This window comes from Ciconia boyciana, chromosome 31 (assembly GCF_034638445.1).
Source record: "Ciconia boyciana chromosome 31, ASM3463844v1, whole genome shotgun sequence".
Taxonomy (NCBI): domain Eukaryota; kingdom Metazoa; phylum Chordata; class Aves; order Ciconiiformes; family Ciconiidae; genus Ciconia; species Ciconia boyciana.
The window spans coordinates 864,752-888,249 of NC_132964.1; the positions used below are offsets into that span (position 1 = coordinate 864,752).

A 23,498-nucleotide genomic window follows, 5' to 3' on the forward strand; every position below is an offset into this window, starting at 1 on the left:
GTTGCTATCCTCTGCGGTGTAGCTCTGAGTTGGAGGGTCAGCAGCCACCTATGCAATGTGCTGCTGGGAAAATAGGGTATTTGTATAGGTTTTCTCTGCTCCTGCTTTGAACCGGGAAAGGGGCTGTGCAGTTGTTTCTTGTTAGTGCTTCCCAGGACTGTTGCCTGTCTTTTGCTGTACATAAATGCAGCCGAGGCTGTTCCTCTGAAGTGAAGATGCAGCCTCAAGGAGGTGGGAGAAATTGAGGAAATGATGCTTCCCTCCCTGCCAAGCTGCTTCTTAAATTCAGCGTCTTGGTTACCAAACCACATTGGCTGTGGCTGGATGAGAGAAAATCCCTATCCCAACCAGGAAGAGAGATGTGTCAGACCCTGCATCCGAGCTTTCCCCACACAAGGGAGACCTGGCAGCCGTGCCGCTGTGGCTGGAAGCAGTGCTTTGGCAGCTCCTACCCTCAACAAATTACCAGCTCTGCGGAAAGCAGCAAGCAATGAGGAGTTACAAGGTAAGAGCAAGTGTGTTTTCTCTAATAGCATTTTTTGTATGTATTGGACCGCTGGAAGGAAAAGCGGAGGGCAGTGGTCGATGGCAGGAGTTGTACTGTGCAAGCCCCTAACACTTCTCCTGCGTAGAATGAATCTCCTATGTAACTATTGAAGTGTGCAGCAGGAAAAGGAAACTAGGGGGTTTACTAGGGATGTTATTTCTAGGTCTGCTGGTTCCTCAAATTATAAATTATTGTGGGCAAGCGTTACCTTGGTTTTACAGAGACCTGAGCACGCTTGGCACTTTCAATAATAGTCCAGTAAGTGTTTACTTAAGGCTTGCCTATTCACGTTTAACAAATACAGGATAAACTTGTAATAAAACACCCAGTAATTTATTACAGAAGTTCTACACTAAAATATAATTTAGTATTCAATAATTCAAAGCACTATATTAACAAATATACATTGCTCCAGAGAAGCAAACTCTCTTTAGCCTGAACTGTACAAATACTGAGAACAGATCCTTAGCATTTCTTTTACAGCTTTATGTTTTAGCCCTGTTTCTTAACAGGATGTTAAGGTTTGTTTGGTTTGTTAAGGATGTTTGGTCCTGTTTCTTAAGTCTTTTGATGAGGCAAAAGAAATTTGTAAAGTAGATTGCTTAACCTCTTGAGCTGTTTAGAGAAAGCATAATGTTTTCTTTTAGCCTTTAGCTCTGGTCTACAAATACACGTCTCCTAGTGTATTTGTAGCCAATGGTAATCCCTGAAATCTGCCCTAGTGCAGAAGTTTTTACGTTGTTGTCTGAATTTCGTGCTGTATACGCAACCAAACACCAAGGAAATCTGTAACGCTGCCCATCCTATAATGCAAAGCTGTCCCCGGGAGTGAGCGGTATAGGAAGCCTGTCTTCCCCACGCGTGCGTCACGAGATGGCACTATAGGATAGAGTCCCCCCTCTCCTCATGTCAACATTTGGTGGACAAAATCCGCTGCAGGGAGGCAGAAAGGAGCATTGGGGTAAACCCCCATGTAGGTGAGTTGGAGACCCAGCAAGTCAGAGCAACCTCATCTTAGACCCAAGAAATCTTCTTATCTGCTGGGCGTTCGGGGCTTTGCCGCCTTCATGACAGCAGCGGCTTCACGTGGAAGTATTGCAGAAGCTCAACGCGCTTTGAGGGAAACAGAATTCATGTTCTGGAGAAATGGGGTCCGGCTCCAAGTACGGCAGTGTCTTTTCCCTTTACAGAATGGCTTTGTGCTGACTAGCAAGTTGAAGCTCCAGCAACGGAAGCAGAAGGATCCAGAGGACCTGAGGTTTGCCTGCATACCCTGTTCTATTACACTCAAAAAGTGAGTTACACTCAAAAATGCTGTGAAATAAGAATGACAAGACCCAGTGCTTGTTGCAGGTGCCAGAAAATGACCATTTGGGAACGTTTTCTGTCCAATGCCCTACATCTCAGTTGCCTCCTTCCTGGCTACATCTTTCTAGCCAGGCAATCTGTATTTCCTCTACTTCTTGCATCGTCCTTCATGCTAACTAAACAGGGCGTGTTCCAGAGAGAGTGTGCCATTGGGCTTGCTTCTTATCACTCCTATGGGTTTGTTCACAAATAAAAAGCAAATCCTGGGTTAGCCGACAGCCTGCCAGGTAGTTCACAGCAAGTGCCTTTTCTCCAGCCTGCATGGTAAATACAAATGGGATGTTACTCTCACCCCATCGCTATTCCTTTGTTCAGCAGGTGTGGGATTTCAGTCCTCTCTCCCTTTCCATTGCTATTATCTGTTACCCTTAGGGGTTTTTCTATAGGTATGTCCCTGCGTTGAGGTCCTCTGTTTCCTCAGTAGATTCCACGCTCTCCAGAGAAGGCTCAGGGGATGCAGAAGTGTCATCGACTTTAAACTTTGAGACAATCCTGGCAGTTTCCTCTGTGATCTCAAAATGTTTGAGTTGCTGTCTCCCTCCTGAGCGCTGCTTGAGTGTGCTTGTGTCGGTCGAGCTGTTCCTGCTCTTAGTGCTCTCCTCCAGGACGTCCTTTGTCGTGGAGCTGCTGTCGGTAGGGCTGTCTTCTGCGCCAGAGTCCGTTGCTAATGTGGTAGTCCTCAAGGGCAAATTGGAAGACTTGGGGATGACTGGTTTCATTTTTGTCTGTGTTCGAATATATTTTACAGGCTGTCGGCTGAAATGGCATCTGGGCTGGGTTCCTAGGACTGCGTCCGAATCGCTGTCTGTCTTTTCCTGCACAGAGTCCTCCAGGTCCTCCAGCTCAGAGCCAATACTTGTATTCATCTCTGAACAAAAAATTAGACAGTTATCTTAGAAGAGTGAGACAAGGTTACTATGACAAACAATTCTGGCTGATGACTTCTTTTCCTGTTAGAAAGGACACCAAAATCCCTCCTGCATTAACGGGCTAAAACGCCTCCCTCTAACAGCTTCGTTAATCAGGAGCAATCACAAGGTATGCATTTGAAAGAGGTATAACGTATGGATCAGGTTTATATTCTTAAAGCTGTCCTCGATGCGTTAAAGCCAGGAGAGCCGGCAGAGGTGACTGTGGGCTCGAGAGCTGAGGCAGCAGCAGGGGAAAGCCCTTCCTGAAAACAGCAGAAAATGTGCTTGCACTTTCATGTGAGCTACGTGGCGGTTGCTCTGCAATAGGTTGTCTGCACAAAGACTGAGCAGCGATGCCGAAAAAGGCCCAGCTATGCTTTCTCTGCTGTGTAACGTAGAGGCAGGCAGGCAGGAGGTGTGAAAACCAGCAAACGTAGTCCAAGACAACCTATAACAGCATCACGATCACCACTTTATTTACCTAGGGCATCCACGCTTAATGGACTGTGGGCTCCCTCCAGAGTCAGCTCATTGATGGCTTCCCTGGAAGACGAGTTATCAGAGACACAGTCCACATTTAAACCGTGCTTGGAGGAGAAATTCTGTTGGAAAAAGTCACGAGTGTTTATACAGGACTCTTACTTGACATGAAGATACTGTCAACTCCCGCTTCACCCCAAATGCTGTTAGAGGAGGCAACCACTTGAGCTGAAAATGCCTTGATTTCTTTTAGACTATCTAACACTTGGGGGAATAGGGAGGGAGCTTGCAGAAGGTCACAGGGCAGGGCCATGAGAGAAAATTGTGGTTCAAGACCTGCCAACTCCAGCATCTGTGCCGCAACAGCCACAAAACTCACCCCAGAATGCAGCCGCTGCTTTCTGCGGAGCAGCAGTGTGCTGCAACCAATTCCCATGTCCCGCAGAACAAAAAGGGGAAACATCAGAAACAAAGTTAACTGTAGGGCAGTAATTATGGTGAAATGCAAATGGGAAGATGAGTGAAGGGCACGGGAGTGCCTGGGAGTTGTAGTTGGTGTGAAACCAGTGTGAGTTCGCACAAGGAGCAGGTAACCTGGGCAGGGGCTCCAGAGGTTGGTTTTATTAAGGGCAAAATGAGAGCGCCCTTAGAAGCAACTCCCCTTTTTAAAGGTTTGTGACACCTTCTGTGGAATTCAGTCACACTGCAGAAGCAGGTAAAAATGGCTTTGAAAATAGTCAAAGGCATTAGTTGTGTGTATCTCAAAGTGCTTTCTGTGAAGGTTTTATTAATCCTGTAGGATTTCTGCACACAAGAAGTGAATTGTCTACCCTGGTGATTTTATTTCAACTGTAATCACAGTTATTCTAATTTCTGCTTCCTCAGTGAGCTGGACCTGTAGAGAAAGCAGCATTACTGCGTGTCAGACATGGATATGGTCACTGCAGACACACTGTCTTGCACATAAGCACCCATGACTCAAAAGCGGGAGGCAGAGTCCCCAAACCTGGATCTCACTCCCTTTGGCTTGACTTTCGGAAAGTCATTTCCTCTTTCTTGCTCATCAAACCAGCTGTGAAAAGGAAAAAAAAGCCCACCATGTCCCAGCTCAGGGATGCCATGCCCACTTTTGTTTTTCAAAGTGCTGTGAAATATTGTGAGGAAAGAGCTGTGGAGCTTGGGAAGAATGCAGAAGACCTGGTAGCAGGGGAGGAAAAAAAAGGGTCCGTGGCCACAGCTCAAGGATGCAGCAGAGCCCTGTAGGGCTGTACCGGGCAATGTGCTGGGTCTTAAGTGCACGTAGCTGCTTCCAAAGTTGTAGAGCTGTTTATGGAGAGAAACAGCAGTGTCCTAAGCAATTTAGTATGGAGAAGCCCACAATTTTTCAGAATGACTGGGATCTAAAACATGGAGCAAAACCACCGTCCAGGGTGGTCTGAGAAGCTGCTGAGTGATCTGTAGCTTAATTTTTTTCCTGGTTCTCCCACTCCATGTGCAACAGGTTCTCTGTTCCTTCCTCTCGGAATAACCCTCTGATAGCAAGTGGTTTTGTTATCTGTGAAAAAAGTTATCTTTAATTGCTAGTCCACCTTCCTGTCTCTACAGCAGGGTCAGTAAGCCCAGCTCAGTGTCTGGGAGCTCTACCTCTAGAGTTATATTCTGGACTGTGTTTGGGCTCTGAGGTCCTTCATCCTTTTCTGTCGATGCTTCTTGCGAAGGATTTTCACATCCAAGGGATATGGATGAAGGCAGGTCATCCATCCCAAACACCCTTTCGTAGTTCTGAATGAGAAACTCCACAATCTGGGCTTGATACCCAGAGTCAACAAGGCATGACATTGAGACATCGCTCCCTGAGCCTGGCCGGATCAGAGTTGGCCCAAATACTATGCCCAGGTTGTTTGGGGACATCTTGTTCTCTTCGTATTTCTCTGCCACCCTGGGGAAGGGAAACAGGACTGTTAGGGGCTTCCCAGCTCTCAACCCGAATGCACTGAGTACACAGATGGAATCCACCAAAACCCCCATTTCCTAGTAGAGAGAGAAACCCCATCTTTTATGGGAAACAGAGCTCTGGTTTGTGCAGGGAAACTCCAGAGAAAAATCTCAGAAGTTTCCTGGATCTGTCTGGAGGGTGCAGCCCTAATGAGAGTGGCTGTTTCTTATGACCTGCATTCAGAAGCTGGGTGAAAGGGGCTTGACTCATGTTATTCCTTGACCTCTTGCTCTGCACTTTATGAAGCATTAAAGACCTTCTGGTCCTTCTCGGTCACTAAGACTGTCTCCTAATTGCTGCAAGATGGTTTTTTCCATGAATGAATTTTTTTTTACCCTCCGCACAGCTGCCTGCTTGGCTCTAGACCAGCCCTCTCCCACGTTAAGGAAGCCCAGACGCTCTTCTCATACACATGTAGTGCTGAGCCAGCCGCTCCTCTGGCAGCGAGGTCTCAACAGGGATCTCCTGCAGTTGGACCTGACACTAACCAGCGTGACAACCAGCGCGCTCCTCACCTGTACAAGTGTGCAATAAGGTGCCGCAGAGTGTTGTAGTTGCTTCCAGGCAATTTGCTCAGCAAGTCCTTCATGCTCTGGATGGGGTCTGAAGGGAAGCCTGAGCAGTCCAACTTTTCTTCCCCAGGTTTTTGCAAATCTTTGGCAAGTGCAATGAGATCGTTATAGAGCTGCGACAGCAGCACCGGTGCCGAAAGCTGCAGCGAGAGGGGAGGAAAACGGCATGTTACTTCGTCCTGCTGGTCTGGCACCGAGGAATGCGGTCGGCTGAGACCTGCCTTCCCGGCAGAGATTTGGTACCCACTTCCTTCAGGAAATGCTTCAGGACCCCAGTGATGTCATGGGGGGAGTGCTCGGAGAGCTCTACCAAGCTTCGTCCATTCTCGAATGCCTGGCACAGCTTTTCCACCCGGGCTTTGGATCCGCTTATCCGATAGATCCCCTGCATGGTTCAGAGGGGGAGAGGTGAGGAATTTTGGATACAGAGAAGACAAGACCAAAGCAAGAATAACTGACTGCTCACCTGCACCCCAAGGGCACGGGCTTCAATTTCTGAGGTGCATTTCACCACTATGAAGGGAACTTCCTCTGGGAAATCTCGAGGAACCTGTGTGAAGTCAATGCCAAAAAGAGGTACTCGGTTGGGCAACTTCTTGTGGCCGCAGGTGATGAGCAGGTTCTCGAGACACTTCTTGTGGCAGGCCAGGCAGCACTGAAATGGCAGAACCGCCCCAAGTTATGGTCTGGTTGTGGTCCAGCACTGCAGCAGTGGCTGAACTTGGAGGACTTCTCCTGTTCCCTCAACCACCAAAGTCCCACCAACCCCAAGAGGCTTGTTTCAGGCACGTGGCAGCTGGTGGCTTACTCAAGGACAGAAAAGCACGCCTTGTGTAATGCAGAGGAAGAAAAAGCACAGAGCTTTGCAGAGGGGCCCCTTATTCCTGCAGACCTTCAGCGAGATGATGGTCACCCCAGGCTCCCACACAAGGCATCTGCAATGACATCTTCTAGCCCTCACCTCCTCACACTCGAAGCCGCTGACCATGAAGGTGTCGCACTCCCGGCACTTGGATGGTCCCCGCAGCTTCCGGAGCCGGTGGGTCTGCGCTGCGCTGGAGAGGAGGATGTTCTTAAACTGCTGCTGGGATGTACTGTTTTCTGCGGAAACAGCATTAAAGTGTGAGAAGGAACCGATACGTAAGCACAGTTTCCACCTCGTGAGTCAAATAGGTTTGCGGCTCACCATTTTCAAACGTTTGCAAGGAATCTCGCTCTTCAAAATCGTCTGAGGAGGACATGGTGCCAGTGGATGGAGCTTTCAACAATTTCCTATTAGAGTTTCCTTCAGAAGAGAGAAAATACAAACAGCTGTTCTCATCCTCATGATGCACAAAGTGGGTCAGTGTAGACTTTATTCCCATTTTAGGTTTTTGGGCAATATGAGGCAAGAATTTCTGCAGCTCTCACCTGGGCTAGAATTGGGAGAGTCCAGGGATCGGGATTCACAACTCCCACCGAGGCTTTCTGTGTCGCTGCAGAGGGATTTGTTTGCGCCTGCGGAAGGTGGATACGGTGACAGACCATCCCAAGCGCTCTTGGGATACTTCAACACGGGGCTGAGGTCCAAACCAAGCTCCCAAGAAAATCCATAAATACTTGCCAATATTTTTGTCCCAGTCTGAGCAAAGCCTTAAGTACTGCCCTAAGAATTTGAGAACCTCTCCCACCTCTTTGACTACTAATCTAAATTAAACTACAGCAACTTGAGAGAAAATTGGGTTGTCTTTATTAAATTCAACCTACTCTGTTCACCGTTTGTGGAGAGCTGCTTTCTGGATGTATCTTCTGGACTGCTCGCATCCTTTGCTGCGGAAGAGGGTCCGGTGTAATGCAATGCCATCTTCTTTTTGCCACTGGGAGGGGACCTGAGAAGGGGTTGCAAACAATTTTCCAGCAGTGAAGAATAACAGACAATATTGCATCACAGAGGTGCCTTACAGGCACCTGAGACAAAGCATCTGTTTCGGGCAGCTTACAGGTGTAAGCTGAGTTTTCAAGGAGACCGTAATAAACACTTGCACAAAACTAGGAAAACAAATTTGTTCAATATAATTTCACCTTTTTTATCCGCAGGAAAAATTTAGAAATCAAACTGCACCCATGTGAAGAGAGAGTGATCCAAATCTTTGGCAAATGGTAGAAATAACTGAAGGGAGGTGGTGCAAAACTGCTGCCCTGCTTTTACTGATGTTGGTCCTGTGCTCAGCAGAAGGAACCAAGCGCATCGTTAGAGATCTGTTCTTCATTAGCGGAGCTATGCAGAGAGAAAAGATCCTAACGTCTGAGGCTGCGGGCTTTTCTGTAATTAGCAATCACAACGCTGCAGCGCTGCTAGTGACTTTATAAATGGGTTTGTTGTCGTTCTGTGCACTATATATTTCTGACCTTTCAGCTAGGATGTAAGTTTTCCACATTTTTTTTACCTCTGCCCTCCGGAAGTGAGTGGCTCGAATTCATACACTTCCATATGAATGTCTTTCTTCTGCAGAGCCTGAATGAATTCCAGGTATTTCTCGCCTGCTTTGTATGGCTTGCAGACCTCGGACAGGTACTGGTATCCCACCGGAATCTGTTCTGACTGAGTCTGCCGTTGCTTGAACATCCTTAAAGTGACCTTATAGGGGAAAGAAAACAAAAAAAAACATTGCTAGTCAAAGCCCGGGTGCTTTTTCCTCCCTTGGATCTCACAGTTATTCCCCAGGCTTCAGTTTTTCATTACCCAAACTCAGTTACCTGCACTTCTGCTTATTGATAATTCTACTTAACCGGTCAGATAAAAATTCTTTGTCGGTGTTTCTTGTTCTAGGATATTTTCCCCCTAGACTTTTTCTATGGATGTCTGTGTCCTCAGAGCAGTAGTAATTGAAAATGTGATTATATATCTGAGATTTTTTGGTAGCAGGTTGGTAGCAAAGCAATGTCCAGAGCACTCTCCTAATTTCAACTGTTTGAGAATGGTCAGTTACAGGGTGGTTCAATGGTGACATGGTGAAGAGCCTAGAGGTCTTCTCCCAAACTAGCAGTTTTCCTGAAACGAGGATTAGAGGAGAAATTATAACGCTACACGTACCCACGTCAGCACCTCATCCCCTTGGTAAATGAGCTTCCGAATATGGGAGACGATCCGTGCTCGTACTTTCTCCAGTTCTTGTCGTCGAAAGTTGGCATCGCTGATGCACATCTTGTACAAAGCTTCTGTTTCCTGAACCTGTGCGCGATCAGAAATGGAGCAAAGCAGGAGAAAGTCACCAGGATGGGTGGGAGGATGCCGTAACACGGCGTATGGGATGGCTGGGAATACCAGCAGCCTGATCCAAACTCATCACCTTGGCTTGTGCCTCCTCGCAAGAACGGCGTCTCTTCTCCAGCTGCTTGTTGGCGCTGCCGGGGTTGGTGATGGCTGTGCTCTGGTATTCGTCCTCTGCCTTGGCGCTCAAGTGCTTTGCTTTCTCCAGCTCCTCGCAGCGCTGTATGTATTGCAGGCGGGACTTGCGCAGGGATGACAAGGATTCATTCTTCAACAGGAAAGGGAACAGGTTGAGGAAGCCCAAAAAAGTCACAGCACTCTGCTTACAAGGAAAGTGCCTGTCTCTTGGTTCAAATGGATATTATGATTCAAATGGACATCAGTATTCTCCCTCCCTCTCCTCCCAAAGTTCAGGAGCTCGAAGGGAGCCCCCGGCTTTCCTCTACAGCTGAGCAGAGCCCCAGCCATCCTGGATCACGTTCTGCAAGGTGCCCAGGAGCATCTTCCTCCTCAGCAGGAAACCCTGGAGAAAAGGGCTGATGGTGAAGTGCTAGCAGAGGGTGTGCAGCTGGGTTTTGGTGGGGGGTCGCAGGCACAGAGCCTGCCTTTGCAGGGGATCCCTCTCGGCTGAAGACAGCCCTCGTGCCAGCGCGTGCAAACCCAAACTGCATCCTCGCTCTGCCAGCCTCTGCAGTCGGCAGGAGGTGATGGGATCTAGCAGGTAGCCCAGGCAGCGTGGCATGGGAACGCCGCTAGCACTCCCCCCTTCTACTCTTTTTAAAAGCACTTTTATTCAATAGCAGGATGCATGTGACATTGTTTAGTTATCGCTCGTTCATAAACATTTGTTTTCAGTGTTTTGAGCCATGACTGGCATAAAGGTCAGGCCCATCTATAGGCCTCTTACCATTCTCTTTTGCTCCTTTGTCCACTGATCTTTGAATTCTTTCCTCCATTTCTCAATTTCATTCTTCTTGGCTGACAGAGGCTGCAGAGGAATTACAGTTAGGATGGCAACAGTTCCCCATGAGGCAGGAAAAAGTGTCTGACAGATGAGGGCATGACATTAGAAAGCAAGCCTTGCAAGATGCCTCTTTTTCCCTTAAACTCGGTGTGCGTTTCCTTCTTTCATCCCCTCCACCCCCGTGGACCAGAATAAATCACTTCTGTTAGGTGTCTGTGCTGCTCCCGGCTAATCTGTCAGCAAAGTTGTCTAGTCCACACAGAAATACAGTACCTGGTAGAATTCCTTCTGTTGGAGCAATCCTGCGGTCTCACTAGCTGAATTTCCAACCTTTATGTCGTGTTCCAGGACCATTGTATAGAGTGCCCGAAGAGGCATATTGTACTGCAGACACCAAAAAAGCAAATGTAAAATGACAGATAATTACTGCAACTTTCCTAAACAAAAGAGCTTTTGGTAGCTATGACCAAGGTCTGTTACAGAGAGGTGAGAGTGTCTACACTGGTTAAACGAGGGTGGTTATTTCAGACGACACAGCAGGATGCTGGAAGCAGAAGAGCTTTTCTGCTGGGCAGTATCGTGCTGACTCCTTGCCCGTTCATCCCTCTTGTCTAATTTTCCAGTCACTCCCTGTGTTATAAGCCAATGGAAGAAGAAGAAAGGAATTGTTCCCGTACTGAGAGGCTTAGGAATGGTTTTGGGGGCATATTTGCTGTAGGGCTTAAGCTGGACTCTACAAGCAGTTGATGTGTGCGGACAGCCTCACGTTTGCTCCGCATAGGACTCCCGTCCTCCTCCTCCGAAGGGAACCCCGTGCAGCGAAGCAGGAACATCGCAAGGACCCATACCTGTTGGAAGATGGCATTTCGTCCCGATTCTGCTATCTTCACCATCCCTTTGGCAAACTCTGTCTCTGTAAAAGGGCAGAGTGGATTAGACACCAGATTCACAGTCGCAGAGGTGGGTTTGTCAAAGCCAGAGGTCGTTCCAGTCAATTAGGATCATTCAAGGAAGAAGAAATTCTGACTCCGTGTCTTTATCTTCAGGCAAAAGCAACTAAAAGGGTTGGTGTTTGGCCAGTTTCTCACTGGTATATTTTTGCTTGCAACGGTGTGTTCTTGGCTCTGATTTTAAAGAAAAAGGTATTGAAAAGTGTACGGACTCCCAGCTGGTTCTGTGCACAGACTCACCGTAGTTCAGACGTTTTTCAATCCAGCTGAGAAGCTCTTTGACGTATTTACACCACATTTTGGCATATTCGAGGGCTGCGTCGATGCCGCCTTCACATTTTATCAGCATTTCGTCTGCCTCCTGAACTGCAACAGAATGAATCCAGGTTCAGAACGGCTCTGGCTGATGGGCAGAGGCCCCCCCAAGAGTGGCAAAATTGGAGTCTCAAGAGTTGGTGCTGCGAACACCATAACAGCCATAAAACAGGTCTTTCACTGAACCATGTCATTATGATCTACTTCACGGCAACCCCATGCAGTCCTGCCCATGGAACCATGCAAGTTCCAGGTAATTTAGACACGTATATTCCTCTGCCCTCCACTTGTAATTAAATATTTTTATTTAATTTGTTTTGAAATGCAAAAGTGAAGGACCTAATGGGTTACTGGGGAGTTGCAGGAAGGATTCTTCTTCCTTGGTGGAACCTAATACAGATTCACCGCACTGCAGTGAGCAAATCTAAACACATTTCAAGCTGAAATCTGTGCGAAAGCAGCTTAGAATTTTTTTTTTTGCTTCATAGGGACTCTATATGAAGAAAAAACAATCTTATGTTGCATTTTATGACACCAGCGACGAGTACAGAGCTGGTGAGAACCCTCCCAGTGGGCAACAAAGTGCTTCAGAGTATCCCAAGTTTCACTGGGATCCTTACAGTGCTTAAAACCAGCAGACCTTTGGGAACTGATGTCTCAGTATTTAGAAATCGAGACCTCGTGAGAAGCTCCTTAACGAGATGTTAATGGATGAACAGGGGAAGATCTGCATGCTGGAGGAAGCAGCGGGACTACTGAGCTCAAAACAGGCATCCGCATCCTCGCTGGCCATCAGCCCGCGCCTGATGCCAGCAGAGACACCGGCCTTATTTGTCCATGCCATAGGAGGCTGCCAGGTGCTTGACTAAGTGTTCTCATGTCACCTCTTTGATTTTTTTTTTAATTAGCAATGTTACCTGTTAGGTCTGCCTGCACTTGCCTCTCTGAACTGGTTTTGCTCTTGCAGAAACTTTCACTCAACTGTGGGGGGGAAAAGAGAAAAAAAAAAAAAGAGGAAAATGGTGAAAGAAAAAATGAGTATTCAGAAATTTGGAGGATTTTTCAAAAAAGCCAGCTAGAGTGCTGCTTTTGCTTAGCTAAGCAACCCAGTGCAGTTAAAATAGTAGCCTGAGATTTGACAGAGGGAAGGTAGCATGGCATAAAAGTCTACAGAAACACGGAGGAAACACATCATTAAGGCAGAGAGATCAAGGCTGGAAAAGGGCTGCAAGACTGAATGCTGGCAGCTCTTATTTTACTCTAAATCACACAATATTTGATTTTTCTTTTGAAGTTTAGCTCATGGGATAATATGATTACATGAGAACAGTCGCTGTCAGAGAAAAATTAAGTTCCCAGCCCCTTTGTTTATACAGAAAAGCATGAAATGAGGCTGATGATCCCCAAAAGTCCCATACTGCCCAAAGCAAGCTCAAAAACATTGTTCTATTTTGAAAGTCTTCTGTTTCTTAAGGCCAAAATTTTAGAGATTTTTGATGCATGACACTCAAATGTCTTTTGGATTTCTGTCTTGTCTGATCTTTTTCTTAGCACGCAGAACTTAAACCAGCAATTTCCACATCTTGTTTTCCAGAAAAATATAAATCCAAACAGTAAATGCCCAAATGTTTCCACTAAATATTTTCTGCTCTATTGCCACCTCCATCACTGTTACAACCAAGTGATGTACAGTTCTTTTCTGTCTATTCAAGTAAGAGCTGTAACTATTTTTATTTTTCAGATGATCACCCAAACCCCAATTTTAATAACATAGAATTTAGTAACATAGAATCATGCACTTTGGCAATGGACATGGATAATTTCTTTAATAAAATGGATCTCATTTTTTGCCTACCGGAACGACCTCTCTCTCTGTGGTCAGGTCTGTGTCGTCAGTGCTGTCAGCATCACCGATGAACATATCAACCGTCCTGTATAATGAAAAAGAACACAATTAAATAAATGAAGGTTGCAAAGACCCAGAAAAGTAGTTCAGCCCCGTTTCTCTACATACGCATTTCCAATTGAGATTTCGATGGCATCCAGGCTCCGGAATATCTCACTGTACCGCTTCCTATTTTCAGGTGTCCTCTCTTGATTGTCGAGACCTGGAGTTGGAGAAGAAATCGTTTCACTGAAACGCCTGACCCAAAGCTCCCTGAGGTTGACAGGACGGTTTCTAGAGACGCCTGGGAGCATGGCTGAGCCCTGCTATCCTGCGCGGATTCACACGGAAGCGACAAACTGTGACGGTCTGGCAAAGCACAGCAAGGTGAGGCTGAGGGTGAGATGGGGTTCAAAAGAAAACTTGGGTAACGGTAAATTCCTCGAGGTTCTTTGGGCAGAACCCCTAGAAAACGAGTCTGCGGATGACCAGGGGAGACATCTAAGCTGATTTTAGGGCCTGCAATCAGACCCAAGATCAGCTGCGAAAACTGCACGGAAATCTTTATTGTAGCCCCTCTGAGCTGAAGTCACGCCACTGTCCTTCGCTGGGTGCTGGCAATGCGCTGGCAGACCTGGTGGAGGGGCTCACAGGATGCAGTGGCACGCCCTGCACCTCGACATACAACGTGTGTCAGCAGAACCATGTGTGTAGGACGCAGCAGGCGTTCCTGCAGTCCGGCAGCGTGTGGGCCAGGCTGCGTTGCAGAAGTTGTGCATCACGTGTGTGTGTGTCGCAACATTTTATGTGCAGGGACCATTTCTCAATGTTCTATGTGCTTATTTATGGTGATAAGCTACGCTACAAGATCCTGTGTCTCATTCGGTCCCCAGCGGGTACAAATTATTGGGCATGCAAAATATAAAATGGGCTTGTCCCTACTTGGGGGCAATGCACTCCTGCCCCACATCTCCATAAGGTCTAAGCATATTCTGCCTGCAGTTGCCTGTGCAGCAGAGTGGAGGTGAGCACAGGCGTTTTACACGGGGTAAATGCTGTTAATCTCACTTTCCACTCTGTCATGCGTTTGTCACTGAGGGCTGAAACTAAAATTGACTCAGCCTGAAAGTTGCTGCAAAAAAAAAAAAAGGGAAAAAAGTTTTAAAATATGAAACTGGGCACAATTGGTAAAAACAAAAGAAAACTTCACTCTTCTTTGTCCTTTTGACATTCCAGGAAACAGGATGTGGTTAACCTAAATCAAGAGTTGCTTCACTGATAGTTGAGTTTTTGACAGCAAGCAGCAAGTACTTGCAAATGTTGCTCAAATGATGCTTGGTAGAAAAGTCAGTTTGTGTCTCATTTAGTTATGGCTACTCCTGGGTCTTGTTTCAGTCCTGAAAACCACAGATTTTTCAAGTCAGGTTTTGATTAGGAGCGGGCCTGCCATGAAGCAAGGTGGCAGGCTATGTGAACAGCATCACACCGTTACTGATCCCAGACTTGCACAGCCACGTTGCCTCCGGGGAGGCCAATGACTCTGGGAAACTCCCAGCACGCAGGGGAAGACCCAGCTACTGGGCACCTGCCGGAGGAACAGCACAATCCTGGTCATCTCCCACCCTTCCAGACAAAAAGGTGCAGAAGAGCATAAGACTGGCTTGTCCATACTGGTAATGAGCATGTACATATGCATACGTATCTTTTTTTTACTCTATAAAGGTATCAGACAATGCAAAGAAAGGATATGAAGAGAGAATATACAATTAAAAGAAAGATGGGGAAGTATTAGGGATTTTGTTTCACAAAGCTCCTTGCTTGGTGTCAAACGAGAGTGCTCTCTGACAATCGTATAGTCACAGTGTCCAAGTTGTGAACATCAGCCTGTCACCAGCTTAAAAATAGAAGTTACTGTGAAGAAGGCTGGGTGGGACACCAAAGCCACACTTCCACTCGCAATCAGCGCTGAGCAGCGTGGGCCAGATGCTGTGTTCCCTTCTGCACCGAGAAATGAGCTGGGAACGCTCCTAGCTTACTTGCCTTTGCTGAGCAAACAATTAAGATTTATGCTGGCCTTGTTCTTTAAAAGTTTTCTGAACGTTTTACTCCAAAGTAGAACGAGACACTGAAAATGTGTGAAGACACACTTGGTTTTTTACCATAAACCACTGAGGTCTGAAGGAACTGCCCAGAATGGCCTGCCACGCCTGGGGACCTGGGGAAGGGATTTAAAAGCACCAGTGATGCTAACAGAGAACTGCAAACTGTACCCAGCACCTCTCCTGCTCAATCGTGACAAATCAACATCTCGCACTCAGTGGGTGACCCGAGACAGGCAGTTTACCAAACATCTCATGCTGGTTTTTCTGGAAGAGACGCAAATTATTCACAATCCCAAGACGTAACAAATCCAGGGCATGTGAATTTAATTTGAATCCTAACTACTCTTGTTACTTTGAGCAGAGGGACAGCTTTAATTTCTCTTGTTTACCACTAGCAGAGGATTGTACAACAGGAAGAAGTGACTCAACTTGAGCAGTGCTGGTGACGGGTAAAATGAAACATTCTGCTTTTGAAAGCAGCTGTTGTGAGGTGCCGTAAGATAAGCAAGAACCTCAGGTTCTCCCAAGTCTTTTGCTTCATCTCACTAAGATAATATTGTCTGTAATACCATAAAAGTAGGAAGGTGGAAAAATTGGACATAAAATGTTTTCCTAGCCTCGCTGCAGACGATGTTATTAGCCACGTTCTCACGAGTTTAAACCTCTGCTTCCCTACACGCAGCCCCTTTCTCGTTCAGGAGCAGCACCGGTTTGTCCCATCTGTTTGAAACCTTTCGAGTGGCTTCTTGGCATGTGCAGGTCTGGGCCAAATGATTCATGTGCCTCAGATGTATCTCATCAAGGAAATGAATTGCCTGGAATGTACTGCTCTTCATTGTCACAGCTGTCATCAGTCAGCCAGCAGTCGGACACCTTCAAGATGTCCCTTCCTGACGAACCACGTGCTCCTGATTGCCCGCTTGCTAAATATGTAAACGTCTGTATACGTTTGCCTGTAGAAAAGGAAAATGGAGCCCCTGCACCCGGCAGGCTTGCAGAGGCTCCTCCCATAAATATCCATAAACTAATTAATCTTTCAAATCCTGATGAAAGCCTCCTTGACCAGTGAGGATTAGGTAGCAGAGCATCCGCTGCGGCACTGGGATATAGGACCACAGGCCTGGAAGAGACTCCGGCTCAGTCCTTTGCCTGTTCACTACGACTCTGCAGCCTTATTTAGGAATGGACGCTTCAATTTAAAACCAGTTATCTTACTGGACAACCCAATGACAGTTGGAAGGCTGATCTAGAAACTAAGTCTTCTAGAGATTAAACACGATCTATGTTTCTTGAAGGACAGCGTATCCTTGTTCTTCTTATCGTAGACAATTCCAGCAGAAACCTCTTCCAGTGTCAGCGCTAGACCTGCGTGCTAAAGGAAAGCATCTCTGCACGGCCAACGCTTGCACTGGAGGTTGTGTGAAGTTCTGCCCCGTCCTAGGATGGACAAGACTCTCATCTCATTGCATCATCTACCTTCTGGAAAGCTCACCGCTCTTCTCTGCCTTCTGCCACCGTTACGGGGAGAGCAAGCTCCCACAGTGGTGGGAGTGCAGAGTGTCAAGGATATTTTTAGCAGGAGCAGCTCTTGTTCTGCCATTCAGCAGAAGCATCACTTCCCTTTCAGCCGCAGTTACCGTGAAATGAGGTAAATGTCTAAAACCCTAATTCAGCATGGCACCGTTGCCAAACTTTGGTATCACAAGCCTGTTCCTGGTAGCGCCTTCCTCTTCTCTGCACTCAGTCTTGCACTTTGCAACACAACATCTGAATTTTTTCCACCGGGGAAAATCTCCTGTTTCTGCATAAAAGGACTGGCACTTCTTAGCAGCTTCTGTGTAAAATCCCCTACTTGCTAAGCCACAGCATGGTTTGAACTAAATTAGGCCACCTAAGTCTGAAAACTCTCAAATTGTTGTCCGCCACTCCTGCGGGAAAGCCTCCCTCTTTAACTAAGATATCCCTCAGTGAGACTCTGGTTATGGCTAGCAGTGAAGGATGCTGCTCTGGCTGCCTAGATCAGCATCTCTGTCTATCTGAGGAATAAGTTTTGGAACAAAATAATCCAAGTACCTTGACAACAGTTTTGCAAAACCAAGACCACTTCCCATCTGTCACTCTGATTTCTCATCTTCTCTTCCTACTGCAGTGCAACAAAGGCCCTGGCAAACGCTGAATTTACCAATCGGCTAATTTTTGAGGAGGTCGGAACCGCTACCAAACAGTGCGATCACCCTCAACTGACAGGAAATACTAGCAAGGTCAGATGTCTTAAATAGCAGCATGTATTAACGAGGGGATTAATGAAACATGTCGGGGAGGGGGAAAGGAGAATTTCCACTTAATACATCAAATTCATTGAAAAAGGAGGTGTGCGCACTGCAAATGTTTCTGAGATGTCTGACAGCAGAAACTGAGCGTGGGTGCATTAGTTTGCAAAATAAAAATGAGGCGATTGCCAGCTTTAGAGGAAAATATTAGTAAAAGGGACTTGTCTTGATAGATGGCAGCCCCCTGCAGTACGTCATTACGTAATGAACCTTGCTTTTTAAGTAAGAAAAGTACAACTACATTAAACTTCTGGCTGTTTATTTCTTCAATATTAAGAATAAGGAAACGTTAGTGATGGTAAGAAGAATTTAGACTGGCAGTGAAGCACAGCAGATGATTCCAGTACTGGAAAGCAGCAAAAGGACCTCCCAATTAGCAACAGAAGGATGAATCTAGGACACTTAAGGGCTAAAAAATAAGACTGAACAAAATCATTTATACCAGTCATTTTGGTTTTGCAAAAGAGCTCTCAAATAAACCTCTTTAACAGATGAGATTTTGTTGATAAAAGGCACTCTGTGCGTACGGCACACTTGGATTTCTCAAGGGCATTTGACTTTTAGTCATGTCACGTTCTGGGTGGCATTCTTGGTTGCATGTTAAAAACTGTTTCACTGACAAACCTAAAAATACATCTTTAATTAACGTATGAGATTCTAGAGGGATCTCAGATTCCTGCTTTTTGGTGGGTTCATTAAATGATCAGACTTGTATCATCGTCTCTCCTGGTAAAGTGCTTCATGAGACCAAGATTGTAGGCCAAGAAGGAAGGTAGCTATTTATTAGAGAGTCTTTAAGCGGCCTCAGAAATGGTTATGCTTCTGCTGCAGCATATAGCTGAACATCCACAAGTTAGGCGCAGATGTCATATCGCCAGACTGGAAGTCTCTGCCCTGAAAAGCAGAGATGGACACGACTGGTAGTTGCCTAACACGAGCTTCATATGCAATGCTGCGGAAAGAGGACCTCTGCAAGCTCTGGGTACATACAAAAGGGGAACATCGAGCAGAAATGGGCTCTGCTGGTGCTTCTGCATGCAATGCTGGATGATGAGCACATTAGATGTTAGTGTCAGTTCTGGCAAGGGGTTGTGCAGATGTTGCTGAAGACACAAAAGTGCTCTGTAGGGCGAGAGTGGGCAGAAAACTAGCCTCACGATAGTTTTGAAACAAGCTCAGCTTATCAAAGACACTGAGACATCCTTTAACTGTCCCCGTGTATGATCATGAGCTATAGAAATTCTCCTAATGGTTTTTCTATTTTCATGACAAAGACATGACAAGATCCAGCTGCTGAAAGGCAAGCTGAAATAAAGACTTTTCTAGCTATAAGGGTAATGATGCATTTGAATGTGGCAGCAGGGAAAGGACTAATGTTGCTTGCTGTGTCTCCTTGATTACAGAGCCAGTGAGATTTTTTTTTTCACCTCTCTGAAGCACCAGGGACTGGCCCCTGTTGAAGATGGGGCTCTGGCAGGAGGGATTTGTGCTCTCAGGTGGTACAGAGACCTCTAAGATGCTCAATCGGTAAGCATTACTCCAATTCAAACTGATTATGTTCATAATTAAGGTTGTCACCTTTGAGAACAAGGACTTACAGCAAATTTTTGTCAGAGGGACTTGAGCTGATGATATGCAAGTACCAGCATTATGTACTTCTAATCTCTTAAGAGAAAACACTGCGCTTCTGCCTCCTGAAAAAGCGGTTTGCACCCTTTCCTCTTACGTAAGTCAATGTCCAGCACAAATACATCAAATAATTTCATCTGCCAGAGAAAGACTTAGAGAACTGAACAGTTGCGATCTTCATGGAAACCCCAGTTAGAGGAACTTACAGCTGTTTTCTAGCACCCGTATTTCCTAGGCAGCTCACAGGCTGATCTGCATCGTATGTCATGTCATATGCCCCAAAAGCTTACATTACAAACAGTATAAAAGGTTGTTTCAAATGCCGTCACATACCACTCGGTTCTGGGTCTCCCATGGCTGAATCTTCAGTGTTTTGGTCTGAAAGCAGCAGAATCCCAAATTACCCAGCTTTGAATCACAGCTGAATTAAGTAAAACACAAATTCTTGGTCAGATCAGAGGTGAAGAAATTATCCAGAGGCCCATGATAGCTGCATGTGAAGATCTCCCCGAAATAACTGGCAGAAGCACCCGTCGGTGCATGTGGCTGCTGTAGCCAAATCTGCTTCCTGCAGACACGCTTCCGTGTAAGGAAACAGTATGCAGCATACATTGGTTTGATCATGCAATTTGCATAACTCAGATGTGTCTTGGTAAATAGCAAAGAAGGGACCGTTTCTGAGTCCTCCTGGCTTCAGTGCTTGCAGCTATCACAGCAGCCCCAGTTTTTCTACCTGGAGAGCACTCTCTGCTTCCTAAGAAACACCCGTGCTTCCAAATATACTGAAGAAACCACTGAGAAACTGTCGGTGGTGAGGGGAAAGGGCTGTTGGGTTAAAAGAGGGGACAGAAGGAGGGAAAGAATGAGCATCTGGGGCAGGGACGGGCCAGCAGTGGTCCTTGCCTGAGCCACCGTTCCTCTGCTCTCTGCCGGTGCGTGGGTGTAACGGAGCCTTCTCAGAGATCACAGCCCTTCTCGACTTCTGCTCCGCAAAACTGAAATCTGAACTTTTGAGGGTTTGTTTCTTAAATAAAAACAAGCCCTGATTTTGTAAGTTTTTGATGAGTTAGGGGAAAAAGCTATCTCTTGTCAAGATGTTTTTCAGCCTGGGAGCATTCTCCAGACTGTGGACTGGGACGTAAGGCTTTAAATCCGACTACTCCTCGCGCTGTACGATACGCTCCAGCTCACAAGCAATTGATTTACTGGCTGCAAGCACGTCGCTAGCGTTGCCGTCTTTAAAATTGGTGAATTTTGCCTTCAGTTTAGGAACGTTGGTGGTGATTTAATGATGAAACTGTGCTATGGGAAATAGAAAGCATTTATTCAAAGATTATAGATGGGCAGAAACTGAAGTGAACTTTTTTCTTCTGCAAATAGTAGAGAAACTGACAGCAAAAACGTGATGACAAACAAACTTGTGCTCAGCAGTGAAGCTATTGATTTTTCTTCACTAAATAATGAATAACTTAAAAAAATGTATTTTCTTATGCAACCAAAAAATATGCTTGTTGCCCTGGACCCCTAAAAAACAGTTTCCCTTTCCTCGGCGTCTGCTGGAGACTCAAGTAATGCCGCTAAATTTCTTCTGCGAAATTTCTCACTGCGATTGCTCCGCAGATTTCATGGCAGGCAAATCTACAGCCTCTTCTGTCCCACTAACCATAATTGGTATAATTATGGGTATGTTTAGTATAAGTATCATACCCTGTTTGCAAAGTGCTTTATTTACTGATAAGTGCTATAAAAAGTGTTTTTTCTAGTGTAAAGGATTAGGTTTTTTCTAGTGTAAAGGATTAGTGTAAAGGATTAGTGTTTTTTCTAGTGTAAAGGATAGCCAAAAGGATTGCAACATAGTACAGCAAGACCTCTCCAATTAATTATATTTTAAAAAGCTAATAAAAGCTAATGCAAAGCAAGGGGTGTGGCTCCTTATTTACCAGAAACATAACTCAGGATCCCAATTCCCAGTCTCATCAGACTGTTTCCTAGACATTCTTGCTGAATGAGTCTGTCCTTTTTTGGTGGGAGGTTTTTTTGGAGGGTAAAAGTGGAGGTGGTAAAACCCTAAATGTTCTTTTGCAGATCAGAGGCTCACAAAAGGGAAGTATGGGAATTCTTGAGAAATGGCTCATCTTCCACTTCCAAGGTAACACAGAGCTGCGTACGGTGTAATAACGCGGTCCTCTAACCAGAGGGAAGCTGCAGCAGCAGCCTCTCCGCTTGCCGGTGCACTCGGATCGGCACTGGTCGTGGGGCAGAACGCTGTTTCGGCTGCTCTCCTGACACCGAGCTCCTCCAGCACAGCCTGCAAACTCCTCCTGCATCTCTAACAGGTAAATTTTTTTTTTAATTACTATTTTAGACCAAGTACAATGGCAACTTACTGCAGACAATACACAGGAACAGCCCCCTGTGAGGTCTCATTAAACTTCCCTTTACGTCACCGCTGCTATTTTATAAGGCAAACGTATTTTCACATCGGCAAGTCTTTTGAAGACAGGGGAGGAAAGAAACAGGGAGTGAAAGCAGCGGTGTGGTTAGCGCACTTTCCTTCTTTCCAGCTCCCCACCGAGAGCCTCGTGCCGCTCCTGCCTCTATTCATACGCAGAATATTGGGACGGGACATCCAGTGCTTCCTCGTGAAGCTCATCTGACCCCCAAAACAACGGCCAGGAACCTCTTCCTAGGAGGCAGAGACTAGTTTCAGGTGAGTATTTTCCACTAGATTTAAGTATATCTGAGCTCCCAAGACAAAAATGTGCAAAACGGGGATAGAAAGAGCGTTAAGGATTCATATTCAAACCAAGAAGGTCAGCGTGGCGTAGGACACTACCCTTACCTCCCAGAGGCTGTTAACAGTTTCTTAATGAGTGCGTAGCGCCTGCAGAGCTCCGAGGACTGTGTGAACAACCTATCGCAACCCTTCTGTGGGTCAGTCTAATTCTACCCCCCTGCCACACGCTGACAAGCAAACACGTGAAAACGTCGTGCACAGGGTTATACAGGAATTGAGCACTGAGAGAAGTCCTGACACGCGCCTGCTCGCTCCAAGAGACGTAACCAAGCCAAGAACAGCTCCCCGGGGCCTCGTGTTTCCGCTCTTTGGTTTCACCATCCGAACGCAATGTGTCTTTATTAGTGGAAAACAGACAGATAGGTGCCGTTTGCCAGCACAATTGCCAACCTAAATAGAAGGGCTCTCACATCTAAGCCTTTATCTTGCTTTCATGTGTTTTAAAAGCACTGTCTTCCCTAACGATATGGATCTGGATACGAATAAGCCGTGATGATCACTGACTTCTGCTCAGCTTCGGTAGCGACATGTGCTTTCCATGCGCATGGACACCCGTGTGCGTCTGTGCTGAGCCCGGTATGAAAGCTTTCCATCACCACTGAGCAGAGGACAATGACCATAGCGCTCGTTAGGTTCTCTAAGGTTATGGATTTACCATGGATATTGGCGATAAGGGTTGCTACGGCAGGCTGGATGGCATCCCCGGTCAAAGCAGGATATGTGTTCAGGAAGGAGGAGATGGCTTGCAGTAAGTCTGCCAGCTTGGCTTCAACACAAGCTGAAAGAACTTCTCCTAAAATTAAGAAGGGGGAAAATTACGATTTTTTTTGCATGCATAAACTCTCATCCTCACCTCTCCCAGAACAAGCACAATGGTACAGGTACCTGGCTGCTCCTAAATATTCTAGTTCTGTGTGAAACAGCAAATAACAAACTCTGAAGACTGAAGCAAACAAAAAACCCACATGCAGCGATGGGATGGATGTGGAAATTGCCCAGTCCTTAGCCACCAGGGCCAGGACCCTCGATGAGGCTCCACGCTGCCTTTTGTCTGGGTTCTACTCCACGAGCCCAAGCGATGAACGTCCCCGCTTCCTGCTGCAGGAGTGTTGTGTATATTCATGTCTTTACATCCAAAGGCCAACCTCCGAGACAAAAATGCAGCCCCAAGCTCGGAAAGCCGGTCAGCGAAGGAGCGAGCCCAGGCAGGTTGAATTTCCATGTACAGCCAGCATCGTTTGGGGGCTGTTAAAAGCAAACATCTTGCGAAGCTAAGAGCACCACCGCACTTAGGAGTCTGCTCGAGAAGCGTGGCCAACCCAACTTGTTCGGCATGCCTGGGGTAAGGCAGTCACCGTGACCGAGAGCTACAGCTTGCGGCTGTGGGTGGGGAGACCAAGAT

General features: G+C 46.4%; 1 protein-coding gene and 2 long non-coding RNA genes across 5 annotated transcripts in view; 2 read left to right on the forward strand and 1 right to left on the reverse strand.

Annotated features, from left to right (window-relative positions):
- On the forward strand, positions 1–17,597 carry LOC140645236 (uncharacterized). The gene is made up of 4 exons (XR_012039962.1): positions 1–505; positions 1,738–1,841; positions 13,438–13,625; positions 17,490–17,597. It is a non-coding gene; the product is annotated as an uncharacterized lncRNA (long non-coding RNA).
- Positions 904–23,498, reverse strand: part of GMIP (GEM interacting protein) — a 23,738-nt gene continuing 1,143 nt past the window's right edge. The window contains exons 2-23 of one of the 2 annotated variants that reach the window (XM_072848572.1): positions 22,752–22,889; positions 19,633–19,677; positions 13,368–13,461; positions 13,209–13,284; positions 12,271–12,334; positions 11,279–11,404; positions 10,937–11,001; positions 10,362–10,472; positions 10,032–10,112; positions 9,204–9,392; positions 8,948–9,085; positions 8,301–8,491; positions 7,621–7,742; positions 7,285–7,371; positions 7,061–7,159; positions 6,836–6,975; positions 6,341–6,529; positions 6,122–6,259; positions 5,818–6,014; positions 4,951–5,245; positions 3,308–3,428; positions 904–2,783 (exon numbers count right to left, since the gene is read on the reverse strand). In XM_072848572.1, coding sequence (XP_072704673.1) covers positions 2,296–2,783; positions 3,308–3,428; positions 4,951–5,245; positions 5,818–6,014; positions 6,122–6,259; positions 6,341–6,529; positions 6,836–6,975; positions 7,061–7,159; positions 7,285–7,371; positions 7,621–7,742; positions 8,301–8,491; positions 8,948–9,085; positions 9,204–9,392; positions 10,032–10,112; positions 10,362–10,472; positions 10,937–11,001; positions 11,279–11,404; positions 12,271–12,334; positions 13,209–13,284; positions 13,368–13,461; positions 19,633–19,677; positions 22,752–22,889 — 3,194 coding nt within the window. In that variant the 3' untranslated portion in view covers positions 904–2,295. The remainder of the gene's footprint in view (positions 2,784–3,307; positions 3,429–4,950; positions 5,246–5,817; positions 6,015–6,121; positions 6,260–6,340; positions 6,530–6,835; positions 6,976–7,060; positions 7,160–7,284; positions 7,372–7,620; positions 7,743–8,300; positions 8,492–8,947; positions 9,086–9,203; positions 9,393–10,031; positions 10,113–10,361; positions 10,473–10,936; positions 11,002–11,278; positions 11,405–12,270; positions 12,335–13,208; positions 13,285–13,367; positions 13,462–19,632; positions 19,678–22,751; positions 22,890–23,498) is intronic. The other variant, XM_072848573.1, reaches the window with a different exon arrangement.
- LOC140645235 (uncharacterized) overlaps positions 19,085–23,498 on the forward strand; it is an 8,786-nt gene continuing 4,372 nt past the window's right edge. The window contains exons 1-4 of one of the 2 annotated variants that reach the window (XR_012039960.1): positions 19,085–19,197; positions 21,385–21,635; positions 21,864–22,009; positions 23,236–23,438. This is a non-coding gene — a long non-coding RNA (uncharacterized lncRNA). The remainder of the gene's footprint in view (positions 19,198–21,384; positions 21,636–21,863; positions 22,010–23,235; positions 23,439–23,498) is intronic. The other variant, XR_012039961.1, reaches the window with a different exon arrangement.